Source organism: Leptosomus discolor, chromosome 5 (genome assembly GCF_034619465.1).
Source record: "Leptosomus discolor isolate bLepDis1 chromosome 5, bLepDis1.hap2, whole genome shotgun sequence".
Lineage (NCBI taxonomy): Eukaryota > Metazoa > Chordata > Aves > Leptosomiformes > Leptosomidae > Leptosomus > Leptosomus discolor.
Window position 1 is genome coordinate 42,158,764 of NC_141395.1, and position 14,082 is coordinate 42,172,845.

A 14,082-nucleotide genomic window follows, 5' to 3' on the forward strand; every position below is an offset into this window, starting at 1 on the left:
TTAAACAGATTCCTGCTGCTGCAGCAAGTGATGAGAAGAATCTGCCATAGGAAGCTGCATGTTCTCCTACCAGCAGACAGTGAGAGAAAGCTCACAAGCACAGAGTCATCCTCTAAATAAAGACAAATATGAAAGAGAAAACTCAAGAGTTTCATAGGTGACTATCAACAGTGCTCTCAGGGATATCAGAACATCTTATGCCCTACCCACCACCTCTACTTCCTCCTAGCTCTAACAAAGAAGTTGAATTCATCAGAGGGATGAAGGAGGTGTTTTGGTGGAAGTTTATGAGCAAAGTAATCGCATTCAGACCCTCCACAAATCTATGTGGACTTCAGTAGACCTATGCCCATTCAAAACACCACTCACATTTTTATACTGTGATATTCAAGATATCTTCACTGAAAAGAGCACTGGCACCTCTTGGCAAAGGAAAAGTGGTATGAAGCAATTTATTATCACTCAGTTAAAGAGACTTTTCTAATAAAATCTGTGATACAAAGTTCTCTAGTGAACACAGGAGCTTATGAGAAAAAAAATCAGGCATGACCTACCTGATTTAGCTTCCTGTGAGCGCAGTTTACTCCTCCAATTATCACCATGTTGGGCATCAATGGTCTGGGATAGTGGAACACAAAGTCTAATCGCAGAAGCCAAATGGAGGCCTTGCGTAAGAGATCCAGCACAGTGACATCCCACTGGAGGAATTCAGAAGCCAGTTTTGTGTATGGTTGAAAAAGAAACTCACAGAGAAGAGAATTTGGGATGACAAAGATCAGATTCTTCACCCGCTGGAAAAAGTTCATGTGGTCTGTATTCTCTGAAAATATTCTGGGGACATAAGAAGGGGGATTGGGACACTGAGTGGCTTCAAATTCTAAACCACATGGTATTTGCTGCAAGAGAAACACAGTAGGAACTGAAAGATGCTCAGCCAGTATCTGCCCACAAGGTATTACAGGGTCTGTAAGGACAGCATCAAACTTGCTCTCCTCAAGATACCTGACAAGCTCTTTGTTGTACAGTAAGTGTGTGCAGGTAGACAGGAGCATGGCAGAGGTTTTTTTTGACCGTTGATAGAATCTAACAACTCTTTCCAGAAAAGATCCTTCTCCAAATACATCCTGTGAAAATGCTTGGAAATTTCCGTCCATCTCTTCTTGCGTGAAAGGGACTGGGTACATCTTCATAATAAAATTCTTTGTTGGCTTTATTTGTAAACTGGCTTCAGGTGCAACAACAACTATTTCATGTCCCTTCTGCCTCAGAGCATCCAACACTTCCCGCATGCTGAGCCAACGACTCCCATCCACTGGCACCACCAGCAGCCTCCCACCAGCAGCCAAACTGAGCATGGACAGGAGCAGAACCAGCATTGCCATGACTTGAGGATGACCACTAAGCACAGGGGCCATTTCTGCAGGAATCTGGTGAGTGCTGCCCAGAAAGAAAACCACTGGTGGCACTGAAGCAACAGCACCAGCTCTGCGCTTTTAAGCAATCTGTGCTACAGCATAACTTTTGATCCTTAAGGTATTTGCTGTGTGGTAAATGTATAATCACTGATTTGGTAAAAGGCTGGATAACAAGCACTAGAGTTCAGCAATCTGTGGGCAGTTGGTAAATGCGGTGGGTGCACCAGATAAGCACAATCTGTCTCTATTAGAAAAGCTTTGGCAGCTCTATTGGCTTTGAGCAGGATCTGCCAAGCTACCACAGCCCTTTCAGGCTCATTGAGACTGATTTTGTTCTCAGATCTCACATAGCCATCGCCAAGACGGAATCTTCTGAGCCCCGCCTATTAACAGAGATGGTGCTTCCTAGCCTGAGAGTCCTCAACCTGTGACCTTCCTGCTGATTCCAGCTTTGGAAATACCCTTGAGAAGGAACAGACAAATTCCTTGACAAAGAAAAAAGTGGTAAGGCAGCAAGGGTGCCCCAGGACAAAAGCCTGATGTGAATTTCTCCGTAAATACCAGACTCTACTACAACAGTATGCAAGGTTGTATGGGTTATACCTAACTTCAAGACTTTGACAGCCCCTCAGACTTGCCTGCTGCTCTTCCATCCCTCACTGAGGGAGAAAGAGAGTACTAAGTTACTAAACATTACCCAAATCAGCTTCGAATATGTGTGACAAAAAAGGCATCAACTAAGCATACTTTCTAAGTGAGAAGGACGAGCTGCCTACACAGAAAATGGAAAGTGAGGAAGAAAGGAGAGAAAAATAATTTCTTTCACGAGTATTTGCCTAATGCACCCCAAAGGGGACCATGATTCCTACCGGCAACACTAAATTCCTCCTTTGTGAACACAGAAGTCTGTCAGAGCTTGAATTAAAAATGGAGCATGACCCACCTGAGGTAGCTTCTTATGAGCACAGTTCACTCCTCCAATTACAATGATGTTGGGCATCAAAGGTCTTGGATAATCTAACACAAAATCTAACCTCATGAGCCAAATGGAGGCCTTGCGTGAGAGATCCAGAACAGTCACATCCCGCTGAAGGAACTCAGAAGCCAGTTTTTCAAATGGTTGAATGACAAAATCACAGAGAAAATAATTTGGGATGTCAAAGATCAAATTCTTCACTCGCTGGAAAAAGTTCATGTGGTCTGTATACTCTGTAAATATCCTGGGGACATAAGAAGGGGGATTGGGGCACTGAGTGGCTTCAAAATCTAAACCACATGGTAATGCTCGTAAAAAAAACACAGAAGGGACTGAAAGGTGCTCAGCCAGTATCTGCCCGCAGGGTATTACAGGTTCTGTAAGGACAGCATCAAACTTGCTCTCCTCAAGATACCTGACAAGCTCTTTGTTGTACAGTAAGTGTGCACAGCTGGAGATTGCCATATCAGAGAGTCTTTTCATACCTTGGTGTATTTTAAGAAATCTTTCCAGAAAAGTTCCTTCTTCAAGTAGATCTTGTAAAAATGCCTGGAAATTCTCATCCAGCTCTTCCTTTGTGAAAGAGACTGGGTACATTTTCATAATGAAATTCTTTGTTGGCTTTATTTGTAAACTGGCTTCAGGTGCAACAACAACTATTTCATGTCCCTTCTGCCTCAGAGCATCCAAAACTTCCCGCATGCTGAGCCAAGGACTCCCATCCACCGACACCACCAGCAGCTTCCCACCAGCAGCCAAACTGAGCATGGACAGGAGCAGAACCAGCATTGCTGTGACTTGAGGATGACCACTAAGCATAGGGGCCATTTCTGCAGGAATCTGGAGAATGCTGCCCAGAAAGAAAACCACTAGTGGCACTGAAGCAACAGCACCAGCTCTGCGCTTTTAAGCAATCTGTGCTACAGCATAACTTTTGATCCTTAAGGTATTTGCTGTGTGGTAAATATATAATCACTGATTTGATAAAAGGCGACACAAAAAGTACTAAGTTCAGTTAACTTCACAGGCTGGTGGTGTGTGGTTTATACACTGGATAACCCCCATCTGTCTCTATTAGAGGAACAGTAAGGAGTGTCCCAGGTAGGAGGCAGGGGTGGTTCTGGGTGGGACAGCACTTCTGATAGCCTCCCCCTGGCAGAACCTTTTGCAAGTGCAGGAGATATTTCAAATCCACATCACTGTTCAATTTAGCAGAGGCTGGTCCTTTCCCCCTGGGCAAAACCTGTCTCATCTCTCTCTCTCTTTGAACACTCATCTCTAGGAGAATTATGACCCCATAGCAGATGTGGAAGAGGTGTTTAAGATGGTTTCTAGACTGAGAAGACTGATGAAGATGGAAGTATGATGCCAGATTTGTCCGCAGGATGCATCGCCGAAACTAAGTGGTACTTCCAGTGCCTAAGACCTGCCTCAGGGGATGGAAGAATTATCCTTGTGAGTCTAGAAGGCCAAGCAGAGATCACAGAATCACAGAATCACAGAGTGTTAGGAGTTGGAAGGAACCTCGAAAGATCATCTAGTCCAACCCCCCTGCCAGAGCAGGACCACCTAGATTAGATCACACAGGAACGCATCCAGGTGGATTTTGAATGTCTCCAGAGAAGGAGACCCCACAACCTCTCTGGGCAGCCTGTTCCAGTGCTCTGTCACCCTCCCAGTGAAAAAGTTTTTCCTTATGTTAATGTGGAACCTCCTATGCTCCAGCTTGCACCCATTGCCCCTTGTCCTGTCATTGTCCATCACTGAGAAGAGCCCGGTTCTATCCTCCTGGCACTCACCCTTTACGTATTTATACACATTAATGAGGTCACCCCTCAGTCTCCTCTTCTCCAAGCTAAAGAGACCCAGCTCCCTCAGCCTTTCATCGTAAGGGAGATGTTCCACCCCCTTAATCACCTTTGTGGCTCTGTGCCAGACTCTTTCAAGCAGTTCCCTGTCCTTTTTGAACTGAGCCCAGAACTGGACGCAATATTCCAGATGCTGTCTCACCAGGGCAGAGTAGGCGGGGAGGAGAACCTCCCTCGACCTACTGACCACAACCCTTCTAATACACCCCAGGATGCCATTTGCCTTCTTGGCCACCAGGGCACATCGCTGGCTCATGGTCATCCTGCTGTCCAACAGGACCCCCAGGTCCTTTCCCCCACGCTACTGTCTAACAGCTCAGTCCCCAACCTATACTGGTACATGGGGTTATTCTTTCCCGGATACAAGACTCTACACTTACCCTTGTTGTATTTCATTAAATTTCTGCCCGCCCAGCTCTCCAGCCTGTCCAGGTCTCACTGAATGGCACCACAGCCTTCTGGTGTGTCAGCCACTCCTCCCAGTTTTGTGTCATCAGCAAACTTGCTGACAGTGCATTCTATTCCCTCATGCACGTCATTGATGAATATATTGAATAGTACTGGTCCCAGATGTATGAACACTCTCTGAGGGGGACTTCCCATGAAAGAATTCAGGGCCTAATTCTGGCTGCTTTTGTCACGGGCAAATCTTGCATGATGTCCAGCAGCAGTGGAGTTGCCTGAATGCTCAGGTAGCAAATTACAGTGTGCATGAGGATGTCTGTAAGATGCCACAGCCACCTCCACCACTTAGAAATGTGTGGAATTGACACACAGACTTCGTGACATCACCCCATGGTGCACAAGTCCTAAATAATATGACTGAAGAGAAAGCCAGGGCACCAAAAAGAATAGCTCAACTCTTCAGGCTCTCCCCCAGTGCAGCAGAGGAGGCTCTCCACTAAGAACTGTGCACATTGCCATCTTCTACATCCGAGGCACCCAAAGCACATGCCACATCTGAGAGTTTAGCATAATCACCAAGGCTGCATCCGTCCCCTGAGTGCTAGTCATCCTGCATGCTGTACTGGATGTGTCAAATCAGACCTGCTCCATCACTCCATTCATTAGGACTGGGTTTTTGAGTCTGGAAAGAGCTTTTAAGGTTTTCTGGGCCAGCCCATACTCATAAGACAAATCTAACATTTTGTCTTACTGTCCACAAATTCTGACAATCCCTTTGACTGGTGGATACAACAACACATCACAGACCTTCATAGAAGAACCTAGAGTTTCTCGTCAACTGAGCATACTATACAAATGAAAAGGTATGGCTACCTACACAGAAAATGGAAAGTGAGGAAGAAAGGAGAGAAAAATAATTTCTTTCACGAGTATTTGCCTAATGCACCCCAAAGGGGACCATGATTCCTACCGGCAACACTAAATTCCACCTGTCAGAGCATGAATTAAAAACGGAGCATGACCCACCTGAGGTAGCTTCTTATGAGCACAGTTCACTCCTCCAATTACAATGATGTTGGGCATCAAAGGTCTTGGATAATCTAACACAAAATCTAACCTCATGAGCCAAATGGAAGCCTGGCGTAAGAGATCTGTCACAGTCACATCTCGCTGGAGGAACTCAGAAGCCAGTTTTGCGTATGGTTGGAAGACAAAATCACAGAGAAAATAATTTGAGATGTCAAAGATCAGATTCTTCACCCGCTGGAAAAAGTTCATGTGGTCTGTAAGGTTTGTAAATATCCTGGGAACGTAAGAAGGGGGACTGGGACAATGAGTGGCTTCAAATTCTAAACCACATGGCATTACTCGCAAAAAAAACACAGAAGGGACTGAAAGATGCTCAGCCAGTATCTGCCCACAGGGTATTACAGGATCTGTAAGGACAACATCAAACTTGCTCTCCTCAAGATACCTGACAAGCTCTTTGTTGTACAGTAAGTGTGCACAGGTAGAGAGACTAATGGCAGAGATGTTTTTCAGTCTCCAGTATATTTTAAGAAATCTTTCCAGAAAAGATCCTTCTTCAAATACATCCTGTGAAAAAGAATGGATACTTCCATCCACCTCTTCCTTCGTGAAAGGTATTGGATACATTTTCATAATAAAATTCTCTGATGGTTTTATATGTATGTTTATTTCAGGTGCAACGACGACTATTTCATGTCCCTTCTGCCTTAGAGCATCCAACACTTCCTGCATGCTGAGCCAACGACTCCCATCCACTGGCACCACCAGCAGCTTCCCACCAGCAGCCAAACTGAGCATGGATAGGAGCAGAACCAGCGTCGCCTTGACTTGTGGATGAGCACTAAGTACTTGGGCCATGTCCACAGAAATCTGGTGAGTGCTACCCAGAAAGAGTACCCCCAGCTCCATGCTTTTAAGCAATCTGTGCTGTCGTTTTGCAGATGATCTTTAGACTTATTTGCTGTGTGGTAAATGTATAATCATGGATCTGGCAAAGATGGAATAAGGGGTGTTAAAGTTCAGCAGACTTGGCAGACTGTAGTCAGAGCAGCAGCTGGACTGGGAAACACCCTCCTCTTTGTATTGGAGGAACACTGGGCTTTAAGGAAACGAGGGATCCTTCAACAAGTGGTCTGCTCAAAAGTGACCATTAATAGATCATTAATTTTCCAAACAAGAATTTTCACTATAAGAAAATTCCTCCCCTGCTGCCAGTCCTAATCTTTTTCAATTTGTAAAAGATTAGAAAAATATTTATGCTTCATATAGGAAATGCTCTGGTTTCATCAGTTTTACATCTTGATGCTGTAATGAAAACAGAAAATTGGCTATCACAATTCATTTCCCTGAAAGGCCTGTTTTTGAAAGGATGAAGTAGGAGCTGGAAGGAGGAAGGACAAGTACATGCTTTTTGCCAGCTATAATTAAAACTGGATTAGCAACCCAGAAATACCATGTTCTGGATGAGAAGCATGCCCCAGGGCCATGAAAGCAAACAACACTAACGCAGAGACAGGATTTCCAGACAATCAGCTCTCAATTACGAAAATTATTGCACAGATGTAATTTTGACCATACAGTTATTTACTATGGAGGTTGATAGTAGGCATTAGAATTCTTTAAAGGACTTTTCCCGAACTACCGCATGTCTAGGTACACCCTTTGTAAAGAAACTTTTCAGCAGGCATCGTAAGCTGTTGCAGATGGCTCAGTGCTAGCTAGCAGCGATGAAAACCTCTAACAGTTTTGCAGAAAATTGCATGAGGAATCCATGCTGTGAAAGGATAAGCCTAGACTGAAGAAGCAACCAGAACACTACCTGCCAACTGATGTGTTATGACGCTTTATTTCTAAATTACAAAAGGATGTTTCTATTAACCAAAAAGATTCGTTAGTTTTAAAAATAAATTGTGACAGTAAAACAAACCGTTTTGGGTAATAACACCAATCTGGCAAACATAAGCAGCAAACCTGGCTGCTAAGAAGGGGATCACCCTCACTGGTGAGTGTGTGCCTCCTTAGCGAGAGTGTAGTAATAAATTACTTCCACCCAGCCCAAAGGAAACAATTGTGTCAGCAAAAATGCTTAGATCTTGCTAATACTGTAGAAGAGTAGCTGCAAGAGTGGGAGGGAATTAAAATCAACTCAGTTTCACTTATTTTCTTTGTCTTTACAGTATACCTTACTGCACATACAAATCCCCCAACTCATGTATACAAGTATATACACACACAGCATTTGCAAACAGCATCCTCCCTTCAAACATTAATATATTTTATCAAGAAAACCACTGACCTGAGATAATCGCTTTTTCTTTCCACAGTTTATACCTCTGATAAAAACTATGCTGGGCATCACTGGCATGGGATACTCAAAACCAAAATCCATTCTTTTAAGCCAAATGGATCCATGGCTTAAGAGCTCCTTCGTTGTTACTGGTCTGTGAAGAACATCCGAGGCCAGAAGTTCAAATGGCAAATAGGCAAAATTGCAAAGAAAGGATTCTGATGATTTTAGAAGTAAGTTTTCCACACATTGGATAAACGTCATATGGCCTGTGATCTGCGAAAGAACTCTGCAATCCAAGTTGATTGTGAAGCAGGTATGTTTATTACAGCTCTGCAGCGCTGGGTGCAGCGAGGGTCAGGTACCCTAAGGAGGTAATTGCGTCTTATTTAAAGCAACAAAACTTACATATTTACATATTTATCTCTCTGTCCCACTTGGGATGTAAGTTAGATCTCCTCCCCCTTGCGCAGGCGCAGTCTTCCCCTTCGGGGGTCTTTTGGTGGTCTTCGGGAGGAAGTAAGAGTTCCTCGATAGTCTTCATGATTGTCCTTTTGAACCCATCCTCCAGAGTTCGTAGTTCAGGGACAGCTGGGCAGTGTCTTCCCCCGCGACCACAGCTCAAGGCAACATCCCCCTCCATGGTCACGGCCTGTTGCACAAATACAATTCCTCCCCCATTGCCATCTTACCTAAAACAATGAAGCAGGCCTTCAAGTGATAAAGACCCTACTTAAGCCCTGCCAAGGGCAGGGGGTTACACTCTTGTTTACCAAAGACAAGGCTAGCTAGCTAATATTGCAGAGACTAAAGCATATCACATATTTCAAAAAGAATATTTTCAGATATTTTCTACTTTCCCCTATCATCTGAGTTGTCTGTAAATGTTCTTGGGACATAGGAAGGGGGGTCTGGACACTGGGTAGCCTGCAAACCAAAACTGCAGGGCAGTCCCCGTAAAAAGAAAACAGATGGGATAGAAAGACGCAGAGCCAATATTTGTCGACATGGTACAACAGGATCTGTGAGAACAGCATCAAATTTACTCCCTTCAAGTTATTGCATCAGATCCTTATTGTGCAGTAAACTGCTACAGGAGGAGACATAGAGATCAGAGATGATTTGAACTTTTTCATAAAGCCCCGTAATTCTCTGAAGAAAAGGTCGTCTCTCAAAAAGATCATTTGCAAATGAATGCATGCTTGCTCCCAGTTCTTCCCTAGTTAAAGGCACTGGATACGTTTTGAGAGTGTAATATTCAGACATTCAAGTTTACTTCTGGTGTGACAATGACAATTTCATGTTCTTTCTGGCTGAGGGCTTCCAGCAGTGAGCACATGCTGAGCCAGTGACTCCCATCCATTGGCTCCACCAATAGCTTTCCACCATCGGCCAAGCAAAACAGAGCCAGGAAAACCAAAACCCCCGCAGAAACTAAGTATTTACTTATGTGAGCCATGTTCCTAAAAATCCAAAATCTGCTCATCTGCCCTGACCTAAAAGATTTTAAGTAGACCCACAGCCCCCTGACAGATTCTCACATTCCCCCCTTAAGGATCCGGCTTTTCCAGCAAAACCAGTCACAAGCAACCATTCAAGGTGTTGATGAATCTTTTAAGGAATGTGATAAATCAACTTGGGCTGGGCAGAACTGGCTTTGGTATGGAGGCTCCTTTGGGATGAGTCCTTTCTGATTGATTGCCTGTGCTGATTGATAGATTGAAAATAAAACTAGACTTTGCAAAACCAAAATCCAAAGTCTTTGAATAGTAATGGCACTTGGAAGTAACTGGGCTTGCTGAAAGCAGGTATTAAAATGCTTTGCTTTCCTTCTTTATTTTTTTCTTTCTTTCTTTCTTTTTGATAAGCATTTTACAGCTGTTCTGAAATACTTGTCGAGTTTATGTTTAAAATTATAAATTTATGCCACTATACAGCACAATATCTGTCCAAATCCAAAGGAGGAGGCTCTGTGATTTACATACAGCTCAGCACTGGGGCCAGGTACAACATCAGGTACAAATTTATTACAAAAAGCAACACTGCAGCAAAGGCTTGCATCAGCAAAGGATAAACACTGAATCCGAGATGTTACACTTATCTCTCTGTGCCTCTCTTACTCACTTTCTTCTCCCAGGAGCAATAAGAAGGAAAAGTAACTCAGTTACCCTTGTACCTAATTAATTACAGGAAAACCTTGATAGGGTTATGACAGTGTCTTTACAAAAATATAGTACCATTTACTCAGGCTGGTACAAGATACCACAGACCTAAACAATGAATAGATGAGGAGGAGAGTGTTTTTGCAAGTACATGGCATTGTTTATCCAGAGGAGCCATGTGTTTATTAAGTAATCAGCAGATCTCGTAAAACAAAAGGTGCCATATATCTCACCAAATAGTGAATCTCAACAGAAACTAAGGACCAGACTACAAAGCTCTGTTAGATAAGCCAACTTGCAAGAGACAATCAGGAGAACTCACCAGACTACAAAGCTCTGTTAGATAAGACAACTTGCAAGAGAAAAATCATTTAAAAAAAAAAAAAATTCCTCGAAAATTTCAAGGGAAGTTTGAACTTTTCAACTTTAGGAAACAGTGCGCAGGCTTAATAGACTTATCAATATTAACTTCTCCGCCCAGGAGATGCATAATGACATGGTAACGAAACATACGATGCATGATGCAAAGGGGGTTACACGTTAAGGGGTAAAATTGTAGTATATGTAGTAGGCAGATCGAGAAGTCTATGCCTTCCTAGTACCTTAGCCAATGGGGAATGGGAGAGGGTCCTATGTGGCCGGAAAATTAGAATAAAAAGGGGGCTGCGACCCCAGCAACTTTGAGAGACCTCACGGGATATGCCCAGTGGACTCTCCCTTTATTCAAATAAAGTTTATTTTACAGGACTCCTCTGTCTCCTTTGTGAACACTGACCACTGGTGCCAGGATATTCCGCACAACCTGGACAGAAGTAGCCTGTAACAGTCCTCTTGTTTCAGGCCAGGAATTGATTTTGAATGGTAAGAGGTAGTGTTACTACTTCAGATTAAAAACTAGAAGTAAGATACCATGTCTGAGCAGTTAACAAGTACTTGTGATAAACTTGTCAACCCCCAGGGTTACATTTTGGTGTTAGATGGAACCGTGTGATGCAAACACACAGTTGGAAGACAACAAGAAGTCAGGACTGAAGAAACAGTACTTCTACAATAAATATTGCTGCTGGACTATGATCTTTAGCCCCTGAGAAAGATAAGAGTGAGAGTGACCTTTGCCTTCAGAAGAAAGTTTGATTTTAACCTGGAGCTGCCACATGGCCTTCCCTGGAGGCAGGATGCTGCTTACCCAGAGCATCTGCCTGGGTTTGTCCCTGGGGAGCCATTAAGCAGCTCTGATGGATGGAGTAGGTAGGGAAAAGCACTACCCTGATAAAAGTGGCCACATGGGGCAATTTGAAAGAGACTTTTGTGAAAAAGCAAGTTCTGAACACTAGCAGCTCAACAGAAATAAACAGTAGTTTCAATGGGCAGCATCAGGTGAAGTACCGGGAGGAGTAAAGCAAAGCCTGAGGGCAGTTAAGGTTGGCTGTGGGGAAGATGTGTCAGGCTTATAAAATGCAAATCTATTTTCTTGTGAAGCTTCACTCATTCATGTTCACAAAGGCCTACGAATGTAAGGGAAAAGCAGGAGTGGTAATAGGCCGGAGGAATCCATTCCATAAGACTCAGCGAAGGCTGACAAGTTAAATAAGTTCAAGGGAAGAATAGAGGAGAGTCTGTTTATTTTTAAGTAGCATTCGCAAAGGATAAAACTTTATCCTTTCTAGGAAACAACATGATTTATAGCTGAAACGGATGGATGGCACTAACTACAGAATCATCATCTGCTGAGGAGAGCTGTCTTCTCCTATCTTTCCTTTTCCAATTCATCTCTGGCTTCACATGAAGCTGTCCTACTCAGAGCACAAGCAAGCAAGAACATATATCACATGCACCAACAACCTAACGTACATCACACGCATGCCATTATTAAGTACTTTTGAGACCACAGATGCCCAAGCACCCACCCATTGTTTCCCTATCCAAACTGTATGTCTTCTAAGAATGCAGTTGAGAATTCAGCTATCTAGTTTTTGCGATGGAAGCTGTTGTTAGACCAAAATCTTCACCACAAAATACTAGCCTTCGACTCAAACACAAGACTGGTGTTACAGAAAAAAGCATGTGATGCTATTGCATATAACCCAGAGAGTTACTTTTCTAACTGGATAAGCAGGTAATGCTCTTGAAGAAATATTCTACTGCCTCTTATGAGAGGCAAAGAATTTTTGGAAGAGCCGTTACAATTCACTTGCCCATTTTGCATTAATTCCTGGGCAAGATGATGTTTGTGTACCTGACTTCAGCTGGAATTAAACACAGCACAGCATGTGATCCCCTCAACGAACAAAATCCCCGTGTTGGGCAGACCTAAGGAAAGGAGTTGGAATTACATCTTCTTGTCCTGGTCTGTTTTTCATGTGGATTGGCTATTCAGAATGTGTTAATCTAAATTATACCTTTAGGTAAGAAACGTCCATATCAAACACACTATTAGACCTCACCCAGGTCATGCAGGTGTATGACTGCCAGAATTTTTCCCCTGTTATAGCTTTCCCAGCCAGTCACTGACCTGAGATAATAGTTTCTTCTGTCCGCAGTTTATGCCTCCAATGAAAATCATATTGGGCATTACAGGTGAGGGATAGTCAAAGACAAAGTCAACTCTCTTCAGCCAAATGGATCCGTGACTTAAAAGCTGTGTAAGTGTCATTGGCTTTTGGAGATAATCTGAGGCCAGCCTTTCAAACGGTGCAAAGATCACACTGCAGGTGAAAGACTCTGAAATGCTGATCAGGAAGTTCTTCACTCTCTGAGGAAACGTCATATGATCTGTATTGAGTGACAACATTCGTGGGACATAGGATGGTGGGTCTGGACTCTGAGCAGCACGAATGTCTATAGCACATGGGACGCCCCGCAAGAAGAAAACAGAAGGGATAGAAAAGTGCAAAGCAACTATCTGTCCACAGGGTGTCAGAGGATCTGTAAAGACAGCATCAAATTTACTTTCTTCAATATATTTCATTATCTCTTTGTTGTACAGTAGGGAACTGCAGGAAGCTTGAAACATGGCAGAGGTCTTTCGGAAATTATCCCAAGTATTCAAAAATCTGATCAGGAAAGGCTCTTCGCTAAAAGTCTGTACACCTAATGTGCGGACAAGTTCTTCCATCTCTTCCTTTTTGAAAGGCACAGGATACGTTTTGAATTCATATATCCTGGAGGAATCTATCAACATTTTGCTGTCTGGTGCGATGACAACTATTTCGTGCGCTCTCTTGCTGAGCTCAGCAAGCACTTCCTTCATACTAAGCCAGTGGCTGCCCTCCATCGGGATCACCAGCAGTTTTCCAGCAGTGGCAGGACTCAGGCAGCACAAGAAGGGAAGCAGCACTGCCACCAGCATATTGTGAGCTGGGCAGACAGGAACCCAAGCATGGAAAGGTCAGGGGTGGTTTGGTTTGCGAGCTTTTGTAGTAATGCTCCACCTATGCAAACACACCACTTGGCAATGCTTTCTAACTACTTCTGTCCTTTTGACTTGCCCCACACTTCAGGTGTTCACAAGTTTGCACGCAATAGAGTCATGGTAGGTGATTCATGATGATAAAAGATTGAGATAAGTTTTGTACTTCAAACGCAGGCTTGTATGAGCACATGAAAGGTGTGTCTCCCATCATACACTTCACTTACCCAAGCTGAGACTATAGCTCAATGCCTCAGCCTTCTCTTCTTCTTCCCTAGTAGGACCTAGTAGAACCACAGCCTGATGACATTTCTTACCATCAACAACCCATCAACTTTTGCTGCCATTTTCTGACAACATGGTCTAAAGGTGCTTCAGAAACCATGAAAGAAATGTATACACAGAGTGGATGGACAGAGACACTGCTGACCCCACGTGGTAGTATTGGATCTATAAAAAGCACGGTAAAATGACACTTTTCTGTCTAGTGTTGGACACCTCTATGCCACTGAAGGCTGACAGAGCTGTCAG

The 14,082-nt window shown here is 43.5% G+C and overlaps 4 protein-coding genes and 1 pseudogene across 4 annotated transcripts; all 5 read right to left on the reverse strand.

The window, feature by feature from the left end:
• On the reverse strand, positions 1 to 1,388 carry LOC104345905 (UDP-glucuronosyltransferase 1A1-like). The gene is made up of 2 exons (XM_009950501.2): positions 555 to 1,388; positions 1 to 66 (listed from the first exon to the last, which is right to left on the reverse strand). The coding sequence occupies exons 1-2, from the start codon at positions 1,380 to 1,382 to the stop codon at positions 1 to 3; spliced, it is 894 nt and encodes a 297-aa protein (XP_009948803.2). The 5' UTR covers positions 1,383 to 1,388.
• A 904-nt stretch (positions 1,389 to 2,292) lies between these two features.
• Positions 2,293 to 3,219, reverse strand: LOC104345904 (UDP-glucuronosyltransferase 1A1). Its single transcript, XM_009950500.2, has one exon. The coding sequence runs from the start codon at positions 3,217 to 3,219 to the stop codon at positions 2,293 to 2,295; it is 927 nt and encodes a 308-aa protein (XP_009948802.2).
• Positions 3,220 to 5,642: 2,423 nt separating this feature from the next.
• On the reverse strand, positions 5,643 to 6,551 carry LOC104347214 (UDP-glucuronosyltransferase 1A1). The gene has a single exon (XM_009952180.1). The coding sequence runs from the start codon at positions 6,549 to 6,551 to the stop codon at positions 5,643 to 5,645; it is 909 nt and encodes a 302-aa protein (XP_009950482.1).
• A 1,228-nt stretch (positions 6,552 to 7,779) lies between these two features.
• On the reverse strand, positions 7,780 to 9,439 carry LOC104347213 (UDP-glucuronosyltransferase 1A1-like). The gene is given in 4 exon segments (XM_086465994.1): positions 7,780 to 7,809; positions 7,990 to 8,248; positions 8,849 to 9,241; positions 9,243 to 9,439. Coding segments are annotated over 4 exon segments (879 nt in total).
• A 3,188-nt stretch (positions 9,440 to 12,627) lies between these two features.
• On the reverse strand, positions 12,628 to 13,491 carry LOC104347212 (UDP-glucuronosyltransferase 1A1 pseudogene; annotated as a pseudogene).
• Between the last annotated feature and the right edge of the window lie 591 nt (positions 13,492 to 14,082).

Excerpts from the sequence above, each read along its gene's own strand:
- LOC104345905 (XM_009950501.2), bottom strand. The coding sequence starts at position 1,382 with ATGGCAATGCTGGTTCTGCTCCTGTCCATGCTCAGTTTGGCTGCTGGT. Across the intron at positions 67-554 it reads CTCACAGGAAGCTAAATCAG|GAGAACATGCAGCTTCCTAT; the intron begins GTAGGTCATGCC and ends GTCTGCTGGTAG.
- LOC104345904 (XM_009950500.2), bottom strand. The coding sequence starts at position 3,219 with ATGGCCCCTATGCTTAGTGGTCATCCTCAAGTCACAGCAATGCTGGTT.
- LOC104347214 (XM_009952180.1), bottom strand. The coding sequence starts at position 6,551 with ATGGCCCAAGTACTTAGTGCTCATCCACAAGTCAAGGCGACGCTGGTT.